This window comes from Ambystoma mexicanum, chromosome 12 (assembly GCF_040938575.1).
Source record: "Ambystoma mexicanum isolate Mex_15411 chromosome 12, UKY_AmexF1_1, whole genome shotgun sequence".
Taxonomy (NCBI): Eukaryota; Metazoa; Chordata; class Amphibia; order Caudata; family Ambystomatidae; genus Ambystoma; species Ambystoma mexicanum.
The window spans coordinates 522,212,752-522,232,657 of record NC_090936.1 but is presented as its reverse complement, the minus strand read 5'-3'; the positions used below and the strand labels follow the sequence as shown (position 1 = coordinate 522,232,657).

Below are 19,906 nucleotides of genomic sequence, written 5' to 3'. Positions count from 1 at the left end.
GCATCACAGATGTTGCGAATAGGAACACCCCTCTGCAGGGCAGTAGACGCAGCCATACCCCTGGTAGAATGGGCCCGCAAGCCAGGCGGTGGGTCCTTACCCGCCAAACGGTAGCACTCCGAGATGGCCAAAATAATCCAGCGAGACAAAGTCTGCTTCGTCACAGCTTGCCCCAAACGCTTACCAGCGTAACCAATAAAGAGTTGATCATCCACTCTGACCCGGGACATGCGTGAAACATAAAAGCTCAAAGCTCTCCTAGGATCAAGCCTATGGAGCCTCTCCTCTTCCTTACCAGGATGCGGAGGAGGATAGAATGCCGGAAGAACAACCTTCTGGGCCAAATGAAATTCCGTCACTACCTTCGGAGGAAAAGAAGGACGAACTCTAAGGACAACCCTGTCCTTGTGAAATACAGTGAAGGGAGGCTTAACTGAAAGTGCCTGTAACTCACTCACTCTGCGAGCGGAAGTAACCGCAACTAAAAACACAGTTTGAGTTAACAGCCTCAAAGGGCAAGAATGTAAAGGCTCAAACGGAGCACCCATAAGAAACTTAAGAACCAGGTTTAAATCCCAACCGGGCACCAGGAAAGGTGACGGAGGGAACACATTAGTGAGCCCTTTCAGGAACTGTGAAATCAAAGGGATTTTAAAGTAAGAACACTCTTCAGACGAGCGCTTAAAGATGGACAGCGCCGCCAGGTAACCCTTAACGGTACCCACTTGCAAGCCCCTGTGGGCCAAAGAAAGCAAAAAGGACAGAACCATGGGGATGTCACATGCAAAAGGATCCACATTCTGAACTCTGCACCAGTCGCAGAACTTACGCCAACGGCAACGGTACAGACTTAGTTGCCGGCCTTCGGGCCGAAAGCAACACCTCCATCACGTCCTCAGGGAGGTCCCAATCCTTATACCTCAACCTTTCAGAAGCCAAGCGTGAAGGTTGAGGGACCTGACCTCTGGATGGGGAACCTGACCCCCCTCCCGTGAGAGCAGATCGTCTCGGTAGGGAAGACGACGTGGAGGGCAGATGGACAAGTCGAGAAGGTCCGGGTACCACGTCCTCCGAGCCCACGCCGGGGCAATGAGGATCATCCGGGAACCGAACTTCCGTAACCTCCGCAGCACTTACGGGATGACGGGGACTGGAGGAAACGCGTACAGCAGCGGGAATGACCACTCCACCACGAACGCGTCTCCTAAGGCTCCTTCTGGAGGAAATTCCCGCGAGCAAAACCTTTCGCACTTCCGGTTGACACTGGAGGCGAAGAGATCCACTTGAGGGGTCCCCCAAAGGGCGAAGATCTCCAGGAGAATCTCCTGAGCCAACTCCCACTCGTGAGAGATCGCGCTCTGCCTGCTCAGAGCGTCCGCCGTCACGTTTTCGGCTCCGGCCAGATGAACTGCCGAGATCGAAACTTCCTGCTGGATGGCCCAGAACTCGAGCTGCATCGCCTCTCTGCACAGAGGAAGTGACCCTGCCCCCCCCCTTTTTGTTGAGGTAGTGCATGGCCACTGTGTTGTCCGTCAGGATCAGGACATTCTTCCCTCGCACAGACGGCAGAAAAGCCTTCAGGGCTAGCCTGACGGCCCTCAGCTCCAACAGATTGATATGGAGTCTGGACTCCGACGGAGACCAAAGACCGCTGACTGTCAGCCCGTTGGCATGAGCTCCCCATCCCGTGAGGGATGCATCCGTCACGATCGTCACCTCCGGCCAGGGAAGCCAAAATGGAGCCCCCTTCATCAAGTTGCCTTCGACGGCCCACCACAGAAGGTCCCGGGCGACCGAGGACGGCACCTGAATCGAGTCCGACATCCTGCCGGAGGACTGCGACCATTGCGTCTTGAGTGCCCACTGCAAAGATCTCATCCGCAGGCGAGCCTCTGGCACCAGAAGAATGCAGGATGCCATGAGGCCGAGCAACCTCAGGAACTCGAACGCTGGGAGCGTCTGGGCATGCTGAAACTTGTGCACCATCTGCTGAATGTGAAGAGCCCTCACCTGGGGAGGAAAACACTGCCCCAGGGAAGTGTCGAGCACCGCTCCGGTGTACTGGAGCCGCTGTGTTGGCGTCAAATGGGACTTCTTTAAATTGAGGGAGAAGCCCAGCCTGTGAAGGGAGCGACAGGCGATCGATAGATGATCCAGGACTTGCTCGGGAGAGCTCCCCCTGATCAACCAATCGTCCAGGTAGGGGTAGACGTGAATCCCCCCTTGCCTGAGATGCGCTGCCACCACCACCATGAGCTTGGTGAAAACCCTCGGACGGAGGTCAATCCGAACGGCAGGACCCGAAACTGAAAGTGCGAGTCGCCAACCGCGAACCTCAGGTACTTCTTGTGCTTGGGATGGATCGGCACATGGAAGTAAGCATCCTTGAGGTCGAGTGACACCAACCAGTCCTGAAGCTGAAGGGCCTGGAGGACTTGAGAGAGAGTAACCATCTTGAACTTGTCCTTCCTGAGGAGTTTGTTCAAACCGCGCAAGTCCATGATGGGTCTCAATCCCCCGTCTTTCTTCGAAACCAAAAAATAAGGGGAATACCATCCCTTGTTCCTCTCCGCTACAGGCACCAGTTCTATGGCGCCTTTCTCCAGCAGGGCTTGAATTTCCTGCGCAAGGAGCGGATCCGGACTCTGCAAAGAGAGGTTCCCCGGTGGATTGTCGCGAGGCCTGTGCCGAAAAGGAAGACAGTAGCCGTGGGTTATGATCTCCAGAACCCACACATCTGAAGTAATGGCTTGCCACTCTACAAGATGCTGCGCCAGCCTTCCCCCAACCGGCGAACCATGGGACATGGCCTCACGACTGAGCGGGAGCGGCTGCGGCGTTACCTGAGGGCAAAGAGGCAACTGCCCGAGCGGCCTTGGCACCACGGGTACCCTGTCGTCCACCTCTGGTACCCCTGCGTTGGCCTCTTTGACTGCCAGCTCCTCTCGCTTTGCTGAAGGATGAGTAATAGCGAAAGGAACCACCCCTCCACTGCTGTCCCCTGGGACGAAAAGGCAGAGGTTGGCGAACTGCAGCGCCCAACGACTTCGCTGCAGCTTTTGAGGTCTGCAACCTCTCAAGGCTCTCGTCAGCCTTGCTGCCAAAAAGGTGTTCACCATCAAAGGGCATGTTGAGGAGCCGGGACTGCACATCAGGCGCAAACCCCGACTTCCGCAACCACGCAAACCTGCGTATCATGGTGCTCGCCGCCATGGACCTACTGACGCATTCAGCTAAGTCCAAACCCGACTGAACGGACTCACACATGGCATCCTTACCATCCTGGACCATAGCAAGGAGACCATCCCCTTCGGGAACATGTTCAGCCGCTAACGCAACACAGTTCCACAGAGTGTGCGTGAAACGTGACAAGGCACAAATGGAGTTGGCCGCCTGAAGCGCCATACCACCAGAAGAAAACACTTTCTTCGCCCAGCCATCAAACGTTTGTCGTCCCTATCAGGAGGGATGGTAGGGTACGACGCCTGCTTCGCCGGGGCCGTGGCCGCCTGCACCACCAAACTCTCCGGAGTGGGGTGCCTGGTCAAGTAGCAGGGGTCGCCACTGGCTGGACGGTATTTTCGCGACAAGGATCTGCCCACCGCCGGGAGACTCTCCGGAGCAGTCCAAGCCGCCGCCACCCTTCTCTGTAAAGCCATATGGAACGGCAGAACCGGGTCAGTTGGGGGACCAACATCAAGGATGTCCGTCAGATCATCCTGCACAAACTCCCCTGGGGGAGCAGACCATCCCAAGTACTCAGAAACCCTAGCCATAAGGCGCCGGTACGAGGAATCAGCATGAGAGCCAGGCTCAGGCCTACAAAACTCCACCTCCGGAGAGGTGTCCAGTCCACTGGCATCATGCAGTGACTGTCTCAACTCGTCAAACTGACTATGGCCCGAGACAATGTCATCCGGAACCTGACTAGGAACCAGGCCATCAGAATCCTCATCCGCCTCTGAAATATAATCCAGGTGGCGAAAAGAAGGCACTCGAGAGTGCTTGCTCTTAACCAGAGCCTTCCTAGGGGGTCCACCCGTGCCCTGGGGTACCTCCGACACGAAAGGCGTCGAGCGAATCGGCGCCAGCGTCGAGAGAACCGGCATCGGCGCCGAGAGGGTCGACGTCAAGGAAATCGGCGTCGACGTCAGATGCAGCGCCTCCAGAATCGGCGGCGTCGACACAGCTCTCGAGGCCGGAGCCCCGAGCGTGTCCCTCGATGACCTGAGCGTCGACGGCATCGACGACTTCCTCGGAGCCAGAGCCTCGAGAAAACCTGTCGACGCCCTCGACGCCACAGACGTCGAAGCCTTCTTCAAAGACCTCACAGGTGCACACGGTCTCGAACGCGTCGAGGACCGGGAGCTGGAACGGGTACGTCGAGAACGAGTCCCCTTGTCCGAACGGGACCTTTCCCGTGACTCGTGCCGACCACTCTTGCGAGCGGTGTCTCTCGACCTCACACGACCGACCCCACTCGGGGGCGCGGATGGCTGAGTACCCTGCGACTCAAGAATCGCCAACATCTTCTTCCCAAAGGAAGCCCATTCCTCCGGCGTCGCACGGCCCGAGGGGTAAGCGACGTGCCGGGCAGAGCCCTCCGAAGAGGACCTGGAAGACGACCGATGTCGGCGCTTCCGAGAATGCCTCGAAGAGGCAGAAGAGTGGCGAGACCGACTCCTAGAAGGAGACCCACGAGACTTCCGACGAAGACATGGAGAGTCACCCCTCGAATCATCCGTCGAAAGCCCCGCAGACTTCGACTTCTGGGGCTTGGACACCCGACCTACCGACAACTTCTTCTTACGTTCGCGTAAGGCTTTGGACGTGAGCGACTGGCAGTCGATACAGTCATCCGTGTCGTGGGCCTCCCCGAGGCACCAGAGGCAGGCGTCGTGCGAGTCCGTCACCGACATCTTGGACCCACACTCCCCGCACTTCTTGAAACCCGGACGCGGGGTCGAAGACGAAGTAGAAGACATCTTCAGAAGGATTAACACAAACGAACAGGTTCGAAGAACCGAGAAGAACGGAACTCCAAAGAGTCGAGGCGTTCAAACCGAGAAACACGAAGCAACACGTTCGCGGAAAAAACGGAACTGAGGCTATGGGCGTCGTGCGTCCTACTTATCACATCGGATGACGTCGGAGGAGGTCCTCGACGACGGCGCATCGACGTCATCGACGCAGGACGCAGAAAAAGTTTCCGAAGCAGCACAGCTGTGGTGATTACATGTCATAGATATGGAATACGTCGGAGGACCCAATCCCCTCTAAGTCTTGTTAAGTCTCATACCAATTCTTATCCAACAGGCAGTTTCTTTGCCACTCCCGTTGTTAGGCAAAAATTGATGCAGTAACCCTGTGGGAGACTACACCAGTCCTGTCCTCTTATTATTAAATAACCCATCTATTGTTATAGGTCTGTACTACACAAGTTGGTAGTGTGACTGAGCAGCCAGACTTACCTGACGGGAAGATGTGAGCTGCAGAGCTGTAGCATTGAAATCCACAAATACAAATATCCAAACACTTACACTCAAGTTTTTGGTTCCATGTAATGGCGGCGCAAAAATATCGCCGAAAAATGGCCTTTTTTTGTGGCGACATTATTGCATGGAACATGCAGGGGACACCCCCGAAATCCCCAAACTTTTTTTTTCTAAATTTTTTTTTTGCCCCTGCCCCCATATATATGGTCACCCATATAATATTGCAGCGACCTTTTCCCGGCGACCATATATACGGGGATATTATCTGATACCAAGTTTTCTAGTAAAATACCGATTTCTTTACTGGTCAGTTTTGAATAAGCATTCTTTAAAGAGGGCAATGTGCAACAATGAAAATACACTTCAAAATATGTTCTCAGAATAAGGTCAAAGCAAGTAGATACTCTTTAGAGATGCTTCATACACACTTCCTACACCCGTGATGTGACTTCACTAATGTTAGGGAGAATTCTCAGAAATGTGCCAATTCCCTCTACCTTAGAGACCCCCAGCAACTTTGCTGGATTTTGAGGGCTTGATTTTTTTAAACCTGGAGAGAGCGAGACCCTTTTTTCCCCACTCTCTCATGTATTTTAATGTGATTTCTGAACTCTGTGTTTCTTTTGGTTGTGAAGTCTGACAAACTCCATAGGCGGCATCTTTTACATTGTGGCACACAGCACCTTTAGTGCAGTGACACATGGAAGTCTCTTAGATTTCCCCAAGGTTTAAATACCTTCTCTGGAATAAACTACTGTTTTCTAGAGCAGTAAAGTGAAATTGACTTTACTTACTTACATTTGTAACTTTCTAGACCCAGCACACACTATCCTACCATAGGGTGCTGCAGGGGTTACTTAGTATCCCCTTTGTCTAGCTTCTCATGTAACATTTTTTATGCTACCCTTTCCTCACGAATGGCTGGTGGCAGTAGTTTCGTTTTTACTACCGTGGTGTGCATTTAGTGTGGGCTGTGTTTGCAGCTGCAGTAAAGCACCCAAGGGTGCCATTTTTGTCAAAATGGCCCCAGTCTTCTTTTTTCGCCATTTCTTTGTGGAAAGGTCCTTCTTGAGGTTTACCCAGCGCGCCAAACCAGGTTTAGTTTCTTTTTTTGGTTTTGTATTTGGCAAGAGCCTACATCGTCCCATTAAGGCTCACCTGTAGATTATTAAGGGTGATCTCTGTCCTGCTACTTTTGGCAGGGGACATGTAGAATGAGGACCAAGTTCCTTCACTGGTCCTTTATATGTGGTGTCAAGTCCAGCTGCGACGATTCCACGCCTTTCTGGTCAGTGTCTTTCTATTTTCTGTTTGTCTTGAAGTATTGGTATTGTCTTGTTCACAGCCTGTTGTCAGCTCTGTAACAATGTCCATCTTTCTCCCCAAATAGGTGCGACTGCGGTCTAGCAGAGCAACAGAGCCCGAGGTGGCTCCAGATGAGGAGCGGAGGATTCTGTGGCGGTCCGGCACCAGGTAAGTGAGCTTTTAAGTACAAGCGTGACCTTAAACTGCAGGTTCGTATGTCTAACCTTGCTTTTTGTCCTTTTACAGGGTCCGCCTTCGTGGAAGAAGATGTTGTGCTGTGGAGGACAGAGCCGAAGTGCTGCGTGTCGGAAGAAGATGTCGTGCTGCAGTGCCGAGAGCTGAAGTTCTGCGTGCCAGAGATGAAGATGTCATACCCAGAGCTGAAGTCCTGCAACCCGGAAGATGAAGAATGGACGCCAGGCTCAGCGGTGAAGAATGCCGGTGTAAGCTGACTCCAGGAAGTAAGCGTAGGGACAGGAGACTGGATTCCCAAGGTAAGTGCTACTTAACCCAGGAGGCAGTGAGCGTTACGCTGCATGCAAATGCAGATTAACGCGAAGCGTGCGCCTTGGGGTTGGGCTGGCTTTTATAGCTGAGCTCTTAAGGCCACGCCCACTAGCTCACTTCTGCTTGCCACACCCTGTTACTCCTTGAAGTTGCACATGCAGCTGAAGATAGAAAGCCACACCCGGGCCGATTACACACAAGTGGAAAGTTCTTGAAAGCACTCCTGTCCTTAATAAAAGAGTCTTGCTTATGTTTCAAGTACTCCTGGCCATAATAAAAGAGTCTTGCTTGGGTTTCTCCATGAGCCTGGCGCCAAAGGCACCAGGAATGAGTCCAACCGGGCCCCCAGTGTAAATATCGTCCCGAAGGGACGTGCGGGAACCATGGTGCCCCTTGCTCTCTGCACCTGATGGTGCAGCTCCTGTGATCCTGGGCAAGTGGCCATGACACTTAGTCTGGGGGGATGAGTGTTAGGGTGAATTCTCATAAATGTGCTAATTCCTTTCACCTTAGAGACCCCCAGCAACTTTGCTGGATTTTGAGGACTTGATGTTTTTACCTGGAGAGAGTGCAAGCCTTTTTTCCCCACTCTCACATGTATTTTGAATGTGTTTTACTCTGGTCTTCTTAGATTATGGAGTTTTAGACAACTCCATAGGCATCATCTTTTCATGTGTGTCACACAGCACCCTCAGTGCAGTGGCACAGGGGAGACTTTCAGGCTGCCCCAAGGTTTAAATACCTTCTCTGGAATAAACGACTGTTGACTTTACTATTCTTTTAAAATAATTCCTAGACCCAGCACAACCTATCTTACTATAGAGTGCTGGAGGGGTTACCTCGTAGCCTCCATGTCTAGAAACTCATGTAGCAGTCAAATGCTAACATTTCCTCCCGAAATGGCGGGTGGCAGTGCTTTTACAACGAACTACCATGTTTTTTCCCGACCGCGAACACCAGTAGCGTTAAATCGCGGGAGCCATGTTTTTTCAAGATGGAGTCTGAGCCTCCTTTGTTTAAACAAATCAGTCTTTTTTCGCCATTTCTTTTTGGAAAGGTCCTTCTAGAGTTGGTCTCTGCGCGCCAAACCAGGTTTGGTCTTTGTTCCGACGCCTTTGGTGGGCTTCAGGACTGAAGACCGCCTCTGGTGCTAGAGTGTCTGGGGTGGACAGGAAGTGAGGGAGATGCCCGAAACTCCATGTGCTTAGTCTCCTAGGAGACCCAAATGCACTATGGCATGAATGGCTAGCTGACTGTCCGGCAAGGACAGCCACCCTGCTGGGTGAGTGGCAGCTAGGCTGGAATGAATGGGAGCAAACTGGATAAAAGGCAAGTCTCTTGGCTTGGAAGGCAGAGTCGACCACTGGAACGGAAGAACCAAAGACGAGCTGGAAGAGGACAGCTGCTGCAACTCCTGGACCTTTGGATTGCCCGGTGAAGCCTTGGTGCAGGTCCGAATCTCCAAGTTCATCTTGACAGAGAAGCCCTTCAAGGACGACTTCTCCCTTTGAGTTGGTGGGACCAATCAACTCGTAAGCCACCTGGATACCATTCTCAAAGCTGGATGTATTTTCCTCAGAGTGCTGCAGGGAGAAGGATATCAGTTTGTTTGCTTGACTACAGCTACCGGAATTGAAGATTTGCCTTTCCCAGCTTTTTGGACCAGTCCCAGTGCAGTGCTTGAGTCCCCACACGTCCTCCCTATTTTTCCCACAACGGAGGCTCAGGAACAGCAAGATCTGGAGGAACTGCCAGGAACAGACGCCTTCAGCTGCATCTTTTTCTTCATTGTAAGGTACTGTGAAAACCCAACCGAGAGAATTTACCTCTCACTGGGAAAGTGCTTGAAACTTTGGCAACTTGCAAGCCTAGTCAGCTTGTGAGCCAACATATTAATCTCTCTTTTATGAACTACTTGAGAACTTTGGCAGAGACTTTTCCATTTAACTTCCAGAACTGCTTTATCCTATACACGACTTTAGTCCATTGACTTTGGCCTAACATATTGCATTGAATCAACTCCTCTGGGGAACTCAAACTATTTGCACTGTTTAAGAGTAACTGTAATATTCGTTTTATTAACTTATGCCTTTTTGCTCCTACTTCAAATGCTCTGAATGCCATTTTGCTCCTCCTTCAAAGTGGTCTAAATGCCTCAGAACCTGATATTGTGAAGTACTGAAGTATATTTGTGTGATATAGATTGCCCCCTTTTAGTGAATGTATTCTAACTGACTGAAATAAATTAATAAGTGTTCTACCAAGAAACCTTGAGTATAGGAGTCTATTTGAATACTTGTAATTATAGACATCTGTGTAACACCCTTACAGCTCACATTCCCTCTTGAGATAAGCATGGCTGCTCAGCAAAGCTGCCACAAAACCGTGTAGTACAGACTTATACCAAAGGTTGGTTTAGCTTACACCTGTAGTCCTAGCTGTGTGTAGTGGTCCCAAAGGGCACTGCATACAAACTCTGCCTAACAGCTTGTTTCACTCCTTATTGGGGAAACATTTGGTTCACTCTTGGCTTGGGCAATGCCTGCTCTTTACAACTTGTAATGATAATGTTCAGACACTTCGCTTTCATTGTCAGATTGGTTTAACTGCTATAGTATAGATTTGGATGTCACCCTTCCTCTCAGAATCTTTATTAAGCACACACAACCATTCCATTATGTGTTTTCAACAATTTTCATGCTCAAAAGGAAGTTTCCCTGCGTTTCTTCCTTATGCGAGTGAAAGAAATAATATTCGCTTATGCGAGAGTGCTACATTTCACGTGCTCTATTTGGCAATCAACAGTCAGTTTCACATCACTTTTCCCATACACAAGTGAATGCATTTAGATATTGTTGCCAGCAGTGTTTGTGCAAGGGATCAGAATGCTCGGTTAGACCCACCGGCTTCTGCATTCATTCCTTTGCGTGCTGCAGGACTTCTGCAACTTCTGTTTGGATCCACAGCCTTCCTTGTTGAAGGTGCGAGTAAGGGGGGGGGGGGGGGGGAATTGAATCCTTAGGAATCTGAACTGGCCTTTCTTATCTTGGTGTTTTTACTGACATATTGGTTGTGCCTATATCCACAGATTTAATATGTGGGTCAGATACCTCATAGCAAGAATATGCCATTACATGTTTTGGTAGCTTTAAAAGGTTATCACCTTTTAAGGATAAATACTGTACCACATCCCTCGGGATCTTCTCACCACCCTGGGCCTCGTCTTCCAGGTGATCCTTCAATGGACACCACTCCCAAAGGTTAGGATCAGGAAGAGTCTGCCTTTCCCTGGCCACCTGGGAGGAGACTTAGGCATGGTTTTAGTGAGGGGTCCACAGGATGCACCACAAGGACTCGCACAGTGGGTAGAATTACATACAAGATGACCGTTCTATCCAACAGTGAGGTTTTATTAACAAATCTCACCTGTGGCATTAGTCTGGCAGCTGCTTCCATTTGCCGGACCCATACAGATGTCATTTCAGGCAGCCGCTCCTCCTTCACATGCACCTCTGAAAATACAAAAAAAAAAATGGTGGTCAAATCTGGAGATCAAGAAGCATAAATTGCAATCCCATTCAACAGCACAAGAGTGATTTGCATCATTGTCTTGATATGGGACTAGGACATACTACATAGTTCCAGTATGAATAGAGTCCTGACAGTGCTTCTGTAGCACAAAACGTGTGCTTAATCTTAAACCATAATCATGAGGCTGGTAAACAAGCTACGTATTAACGCAATGGAGATCTGTGTGCTCTTCATTTCCAAGTTGCATTCTTAATCGTGGCAGGTCAATTTGGCTTCCACCGTCAGCAATATAGAGTATGGTTGAGTGTTATAAAAGTAAACTATTTTAGAGTTTCTCTTGTCCAAGTCTTGTGAACCCCTCAACTTTTTGCTTTTTTGCAGTTGGCATTCCTTAATCTTACTTAATTTTTGTGTTCATAGGGTTTTTGGTAGAAATCCTCATCACTGAAACCCTTTAATGGGCTGATCTATGGTAGCTCATGTGGCTCCCAGGACAGAGGTACTTTTTAAGCACTCCTTTTGTCTCTAGGTTGATATCACCATAAGCTTGTGGAATAGGCTCATGGCAGCTGTGATTCTGTTTTGGCTTTACCATAGGTACAGCCAGTTCAATCACATTAGAGGCCTAATGTACCAGTATGGTAGGCACCGGGGAACTAATGACTACTCCAGGCCATTTTGTTTTTGTTTTGCCCATCCTTTGTGTAGACCATGAGGCAGGCCTAAAATATCTGTTGTGCCAACGTGAGATCACTCCAAGCCTCGTTTCCAGACCAAAACAAGGCCAACACATCTGTGTGGTACTGGGTATGAATTTCAATTTCTTGGGGTTAGGTGCCCCTGTTTTTTAAGGATCCGATTCCTTTGTGTGGTCAAAAAGACTTCTACTGAAGTCTTCCCATCGCTGCAATTTATTGTTTTTTTTACGCCATATATTTTTTATCACCCGTTTTGAACTTTGGTAATTATAGCATCAATGGGGTGCAGCCGGTGTAACTGTGTGTAGCTTAATGTACCTTTATAGTAGCCATTGGGGTACTAATATATTTGCATAAGTCATACTCTGCCTTTTTATTTTGGGCAATCCCTTTGCTTAGGAAGGCTATTGGGACTTCTAAGGTCCACTCAGGGGCTTCATAAAACTAGATCTTGGGCAATACAGTAAACTCAAAACTCTTAGTATTCACCTGTACTGCTGGTAGCGTGGACAGAGAAGCCACGCTTATGATATGATATTTTATATATAAATCGCACCCATACACAAGTGTTTCAGGGCGCGACGTGGCAAGGGAGGGGGTACAAGGGAGGACAAAACAAAGATCTTACTAGGCCCAGTGACATTGAGAATGCGCAAGTGGAGAGGGAAGGGGGAAAGTGCAAGGGGCAGGGGAGGAGTGGAAAGTGATGAACACGTGATCAAAAACAACAACAGGTAGTGCGGCCAGCAGGTGGCAAGTGAAGAATAAGGCGTAGACAACGGATGTCTAATTAGTGCAGGAAGGGAACTGTAGGGTTGCAGATACAGACCCAAGTGCCACGGTTGCCAGGAGGCAGTGCAGCTATGCAGTTGGACAGGCAGGGATTTGGGCCCGAAATCAGAGGGTAGCCAGGTGCCCAGTGCCGAAGCAGACGGAGATCAGCAGGGGAGAGGACGAGCGAAGGCAGAAGCAAAGAGGAAGGTCTTGAGGTGCTTCTGGAACCGGTTTTACTAAAGTTTCAGAGAGGCATGGAAGCTGTTCCAGAGAGAGGCCCCATCTGAAGAAAGATCTACCCCCAACACGTTGCTTGGAGAAGCGACTGACCCTGAGGGAGTTGGAGGAGCAAAGAGCTCGAGTAGGAAGCTATTTCCGAAGCAAGTTGAAAGTATTGCGGACCCAGGCCCCAGAAGGCCTCGTGGACAATGCAAAGTGTCTTGAACTTAATCCGTACAGCTACCGGGAGCCAATGAAGAGATTTCAGGGCAGGAGAGATACAATCCCTGGACTTGAGGCCAAGGACAAGTCTTGCAGTCCTGTTCTGGAGTTGCAGAGGGCGGAGAGTAGTAGCAGGCAGATTTAGATAGAGGCTGTTGCAGTAGTCCAGCCTAGAGAGAACCAGAGCTCTAGAGACAGTGAGCTTCTGGGGGAAGGAGAGGAAAGGAAGAATACCTCTGAGGAGGTGCAGTTTGCAGTTTGACTTTAGAGTGGTCAGAGATGTGTGGAAAAAGGAAAGCGTGGAGTCAAAGATGACCCCCAAGGTTCTTAGCCTCACAGGTGGGTGCAGGGAGAGCGCTGAGGGAGGCCAGCCAGAGCGCGACAGGAAAGGAAGGTGCAGGAGTGCTGATGAAGAGGATTTGTCTTACTGGTATTAAAGCAGAGGTAATTGGCGGCACACCACTCCTGGATTGCAGTCAGAGATGAGAGAGTGAGGGAGAAGAGGTGGCAGACGGGTGCCTGAAAACGATCCGCGCGTCATCTGAATAGCACTGAAAATTGGAGCAGAGAGCAGCAATGCGGTGGCCGAGGGGTGCCAGGTATCGGTTGAAAAGCCAGGGAGAGAGGTTAGACCCCTGGGGAACACCACAAGTGGAGAGTGATATAGAGTAAAGGAAGTCCCCAAGTTGAACCTGGGAGGGTTGGTTGGAGAGGAAGCAGGTCAGCCAGGCAGGGGCCTGATCAGTGATACCCAGGTTATCACAGAGGCGATTGAGCAGGATGGCATGTTTGACTGTGTCAAAGGCAGAAGAGAGACTGAGTAGGATGAGGACAGAGGGGAGATTAGACTCAAGGTTGGAGTGCAGGTCTTCACGGATGTTCAGGAGAGCACTGTCCGTGCACCTGGCTGCTCTGAAGCCAGACTGATGGTCATGGAGACGAACACACATTAAAAAACAAAATATTACTTATGGTATTCAAAACAAAGTATAAACCTTATTTATAATAACAGTGTGCAGTTCAAGGTGAGTTTAACCTAGTGATACACATTTAGAATGGCAGAATGGTATTCAGGGGGAGTAAAAATGTGAAGTTACTCACCATAGTGACCAACTTACTCCTAGTCCTTAGTACCCTTTCCTCCATACTGCATGGCCATCCCTTCCAAGGGACGGGAGACAGAACCCTTTTCACCAGAAAAAAACCTTCTTTCGCTTTAAATTTAGAGGCGCAGGGGTGCGGCCCTGGGAGGATGTGCTGCCTGACTCTGCCCTCCGGTGCCACATCTCAGTCCCCATAGACGCGTCAACAAAAGATTAACATTGCCTAATGATCCCAGTTTTATTAGGGGGGGGGAGGGGAGGATGGTGGGACGTATGGAGGAAAGGTGACTAAGGTTAGTCACTACGGTGAGTAACTTATAATTACTCTTACGTTCCGTCCCCTTTCCTCCATACTACATGGGCAATTAAAACTGAATGTAGCCCCAGGGTGGAGAGGAGACCCTCCTTAAGCAAACAGGTTCCTGAGAACCGCATGTCCGAATGCCACGTCTGATCTAGAGCCGGCGCCCAAACTGTAGTGCTTGCAGAAAGCGGAAGGGGAGGCCCATGTGGCCGCCCTGCTTATGACCTGCCAGGGGACATGCCGCTGAAAAGCGATGGCTGTTGCCTTGGCTCTGACTGCATGGGCGTGCATGTTGGCCGGCAGTGGCTTATGCTGTCCTTCGTAAGCTTCTTTGACGGCCGAGACCATCCAACGAGCTATGGAGGCCGGATACCCCGGTCTTGATCTGCCAAAGGTGGCAAAATGTACGTCTGACTTGCAGAAGCCCTTGGTCCTGTCTAAATAGAATTTCAGGGCACGCCTGACATCAAGGCAGTTCAGAACGCTGTGCTTTGTCTTTGGGCTCTGCGAAAAACGTATGCAGCATTATTTCTTCTTTCAGATGGAATGCGTAAGGCACCTTGGGTAGGAATGGAGGGTGTGTCCGGACGACCACCTTGTCCCTGTGAAACATAGTATATGGCTCTGAGGCAACCAGCGCCTGGTTTCGCTGATTCTGCGAGCCAAGGTGAGGCCGACTAACAAGGCTGTCTTAATGGTGACCAGCCTGATGCCCGCGGACGCCATTGTTCCAATTGTTTTTTGGGCGCCAGGGCACCCAAGACTATGTTGAGGTCCCACACAGGGTGTGGCTTCATGGGCAGGTAGAGCCTGGCGAGTCCCGTCAAACGTTTGGGAATTGAGTTAGAAGAGGAAAAGATCTGTAGACCCCTGTGGCTGCCAGGTAGGTGCGGCAAGTGTCCACCGGCACGCCTGAATGGGTGAGGTGCACCGAGAAAGGAGAGCATGTCGTCCAGGGTACATGCCAGGGGGTTGATACCCTTAGAGTCTGCCCAGTGGCAGAACCTGGTCCACTTGCTCTTATACTGGGCCCTGGTAGACTTACTCCTGGCACCCTGTATGATCTCCAGATTAGCCTGTGAAAGGCTGAGGTGACCTAGCGTGACCTGTTCAGGAACCACACTGTGGGGGCTAGTTTCTGTGGGGTGGGGTGAGTGACCCTGCCCCCCCCCCCCCTGCTGCGCCAGAAGATGTGCTGGGCCTGTTGGAGGCGAATGGGAGCCCTCTTCAAGAGGCTAAGCAGCTCCGAGAACCATGGCCTGGCTTGCCACCTCGGTGCCATTAGAATGATGCTGAGCTGGTGAGATTCCTTGATTTTGCATATCACCCTGTGTATCAGCGGTGTGGGAGGAAAGGCATATGCGGTCATTCCATCCCACCGGACCTGGAATGCATCGCCCAGGGAGCCCATGCCCTGACCCTGCCGGAAGGTGAACAATTGGCACTTCCTGTTGCCCCATGAGGCAAAGAGGTCCACCTGAGGGTGTCCCCATTTGTACAAGATCTCCTGCAGTACTACGTCGTTCAACTGCCACTCGTAGTTGTCCGCTCCCAGTCTGCTGAACCTGTCTGCCTCCTGGTTGGACACCCTGGCAGGTGCACGGCCATGAGATAGATTTTGTTCTCCAGGGCCCATTCCCACATGCTGACTGCCAGCCTGCACAGTGGGGGGGGGGGTGTTAGGCAAAGTTTGTATGCAGTACTCTCTGGGACCACTAAACGCAACTCTACAGGTATAGGCAACCGAACCTTTGGTATAAGCTTGTACTACACCGTTTTGGTAGTGTGTTAAGCAGCCAGGCTTATCTCGGGAGGGGTAAATGTGAGCTGTAGTGGAGATACACAGACATTAACAGTTACAGGTATTCAAATAAACTCTTACACTCATGGTTTCTTGCATAAACAATTATTCATTTATCAGTTAGAAAGCCTTCTTCAGAAGAGAGAAATATGGTAGTAAACACAAATATACTTCAATACTGTAGTACACTCTTAGTTTCTAAATCAGTAAAGACCCTTTTGGGATGGCCCACAGACACAATTTACACCCACAGGTCACTTCAGTAACTAGTGTGCTGGGGACATTCATATCTTACTGTTGGCCTTTAGAATACTTTTAGAAATTGGTAAAAGGCAAAGGTTAGAGACCACAAATATGCTTAAGCAGGCAAATACTTTTGGATCCTCCAAGAAGTCATACAATTCAATAGGCTAAGCCAAAGTCAATGGGCAAAAGTATTGTATAGGATTAAGCACTTCTGGTAAGTAAATAGAAAAGACTTTGCACAAGTTCTTAGGAGTCTTTGATGAAAAGAAGAATCAAATGTAGGGCCACAAGCGGATTAGACTTGTGAGTTGTAGAAGTTTCAAGCAACTCTACAGTAAGAGGTAAGTTCTCTTAGACTTGTTTTACAGTACGTTCGAAATGAAGAAAAGACGCAGTTGATGACTTCTGTTCCTGTGCAGCTCTGCAGATCTCACTGTTCCTGGGTCTTAGTCGTGGGGACAAGAGGGAGGACCTCAGGGGACTCCTGCAATGCAGTGGCACAGGCAAAACTTGCAACCGGCAAACTTCACTTTTAGTGGCTGTTTAGGCTTCTAGCTCCTCTCGTCTACCGCTAATAGCAACACCGCGGTTCATAGCTTTTGAGATTACATCCCTTGCTTCTGGGTTCCCGCACTCTGTTGAGGAGGCTCAGGCTTGGTCAGTCCTGCTTCCTGGGAGTCAGGAGGATCTTACAAAAGCTCTAGGCCAGCTTAAAAGCAATGCACACAATCTGGTGTTTCTCTCCCGGGCTATACAGTTTCCAGCAGCAACTCTGTGGAAATTCAACCAGCACCAAGATGGATGTCCAGGTGGCTTACTTTGGAATTGATTGGTCCCACCAACTCAAAGGGAGAAGTCATCCTTGCAGGGGCTTCTCTGTCGATGAGAACTTGGCGTTTTGGCACTGCAGCAGGGCTTCACCGGGCAAACCAATGGTCCAGGAGTTGCAGCAGGCGTCCTCTACAAGCTCTTCTTCGGTTCCTTCGTCCAGTCGTCGACTCTGCCTTCCAAGCCAAAATACTCGCCTTTTATACAGTTCTCTCCCTTTCATTCCAGCCTAGCTGTCACTCACCCAGCAGGGTGGCTGTCCTTGCCGGACAGTCAGCTGGCCAATCACCACATAGTGCATTTGGGTCTCCTATGAGACTAAGCACAGGGAGTTTCGGCCACCTCCCTCACTTCCTGCCTACCCCAGACACTCTGGAGCCAGAGGCGTGTTTCACTTGTGAATCCCACAAAAGGCAAAATGAACAAAGACCAAACCTGGTTTGGCGCACAGAGTAAATCTCAAGAAGGACCTTTCCACAAAGAAAAAACAAAAAAAAAAAAAGACCACCGGGAGCCATTTTGACTAAGATGGCACCGCTGGTTGCTTTACAGCAGCTGTGAATGTAGCCTGCGGTAAATGCACACCATGGTAGTTCAAATGAAACCACTGCCACCAGCCAGTTAATGAGAAAAGGGTAACATAAAAAATGTTACATGAGTAGCTAGCCAAAGGGGATACTAGGTAACCCCTCCAGCACTCTATTGTAAGATATTGTGTGCTGGCTCTAGAAAATTACAAAAGTAAAGTCAATTTCACTTTACTACTCTGGCAAACAGTAGTTTATCCCAGAGAAGGTATTTAAACCTTTGGGAAATCTGAAAGACTTCCCTGTGCCACTGCACTGAAGGTGCTGTGTGACAAAGTAAAAGATGGAGTTTGTCAGACTCCACAACCAAATGAAACACAAAGCTCAGAAAACACATTAAAATACATATATGAGAGAGTCGGAAAAAGGGTCTTGCTCTCTTCCAGGTTAAAAAAATCAAGTCCTCAAAATCCAGAAAAGTTGCTGAGGGTCTCTAAGTTGAAGGGAATTAGCATATTTCTAAGAATTCTACCCAACAACTTTCTACCCTTGGGAACTGTAGTTCTCACAAGATTAGCCAGAGAAAGTTAAAAGGGGAGCCCCTAGGGCAGGCCAGCAACAGTAGGCACGTATTGCCCAAAAATTCTCAAAGATGATAACTTTTTAAGACACTATGGAGACTCTTAAAAAGGACACCCATAAAAAGAGAAAGATACTTTGAGTGTGGAAAAAAGTTCCCACTGACAGGTGTCAGGGAAAATAATCCACTGGTAAAAGCAAAACTTTCTGGGGTTGACCCAGGTCAGGAAGATATCACTACGATGAACACCGGCCTTGAAAAACGGCTGCCTGTGAGCCGACAGCCCCGGGAGGACATCTGCAAACTTCCTCCAAAGCCTCCGATTTGCAGCGGCCAGCATGGCGTCCGCGTTAGCTTGTCGCATGTGGAGGCTGCCGTTGGAGTATACCTTTTTTATGTAGGCCCCCAGAACCTTCTCTTCCTTGCTGAGTAATGCTGAAGTAGATGAGTATGTAGTGGATGTCCGCGGTTTGGCGTACATGGAAGCCACGGCAATGACAGATTAATAGGGCTGGAGATGCACCAACAGGAGGAGTGAGTCACCCTCTGCCTGCCTATATTTTGCGTCCAGCTGTTTGTTAGTTGGCGGCGTAGAATGGGGTTTGGTTCAGCCCTTCCTTGCCAGGGCCTCCACATCTTTCTGCAACGGGATAGCAGATCTGGAGTTGAACGCATGGTTAACACCTCCGCTAGGACCCCCGCTTCTGGTTACTCCTTCTGCGGCTGAGGAATGCTCAGGTATTCTGCCAATGTGGCTAGCCTGTCGGGAAAAGCCCTTGCCAAAGAAGGTGTCCTGCTCATCCTCCTCATCGGTGTCCTGCTCATCCTCATCAGTGTCCCCCTGATCCGCTGTGTCCTATGGTTCCATATTTGCAGGCAGCATGCTTACGGGTGCCGTAGCCTGGGGGGCCATCAGCGGCGAGGACTAGGTTGCCTTGCTAGCCTAAGCGCGGGCCGGAGTCTCCGTGTGTTGAGAGGATATCGAGCCCAAGCTTGGTGCCGGAGACGGCTGGATAGGAGGTAGAGGATGCGGAAGCACAGGCGGAATGATGTCCTGAATGATTACCCTCAGGATACCTCCCATTTGAGGAGATTTCATTAGCGTGAGGATTTTTATTTGAAAAAACATTCTTCGCACGCTGGAGAGCTGCTCTCCTGCACAGGCACGGCAGGTGTGACCAACATGTACGGCTGTACTCTTCCCACGCTGTGCCAGAGGGTAGTTAGGTTTTGTGTAGCACACCTGTCCTGAGGGCAGCATGTAGGATGTGCACCAGGTGACCTGTGGCGTGCTTGTAGGAGACAATTCCACTCGCGAGGTGAATTCCTGTCTCTGGGGCTCACCGGAGTGGCGCGCTTCTACATGTGCCGCCATTTTGTCTTGTACTGCGCCATGTGCGGCCTGTGTGTCCACGGAGACTAACTGGCTCTGGGCTCCACCTGTTTACTTATGCACGTAGGGTCGGACCTCCCCTGCACCTCAGGTGTGGACCTGGTGGGCTGTTCGCCCACGGACATGGTGCCGGTAGTGCTTTTGCGTGTAGGTGCCCCCTCAAGCCTGGGCCCAGTAGTAGCGCAGAGCCCCTGGAATAAGCTGTCTGGACCCCTCCCCAGCACTGGGACCAGGAGGATCTGCGGATCCCTCGGCCGTGAGCTTGTTAAGCCTCAGTACCCTTGCTGGTGATAGAGCCTGATTAGCCCTTGCCACCTTGTTGCTTCTCGGAGAAGGAGTCACATTTGCAGGGTGCTTTTGGAGAAGAGAACAC

At 50.3% G+C, this 19,906-nt stretch overlaps 1 protein-coding gene across 1 annotated transcript in view; it reads right to left on the bottom strand.

Annotated features, from left to right (window-relative positions):
* The window catches only part of KDM7A (lysine demethylase 7A), a 529,021-nt gene that overhangs the window by 17,959 nt on the left and 491,156 nt on the right, over positions 1-19,906 (bottom strand). Inside the window, exon 18 of the mRNA XM_069628822.1 lies at positions 10,734-10,819. Within this exon, the coding sequence (XP_069484923.1) occupies positions 10,734-10,819 (86 nt within the window). The remainder of the gene's footprint in view (positions 1-10,733; positions 10,820-19,906) is intronic.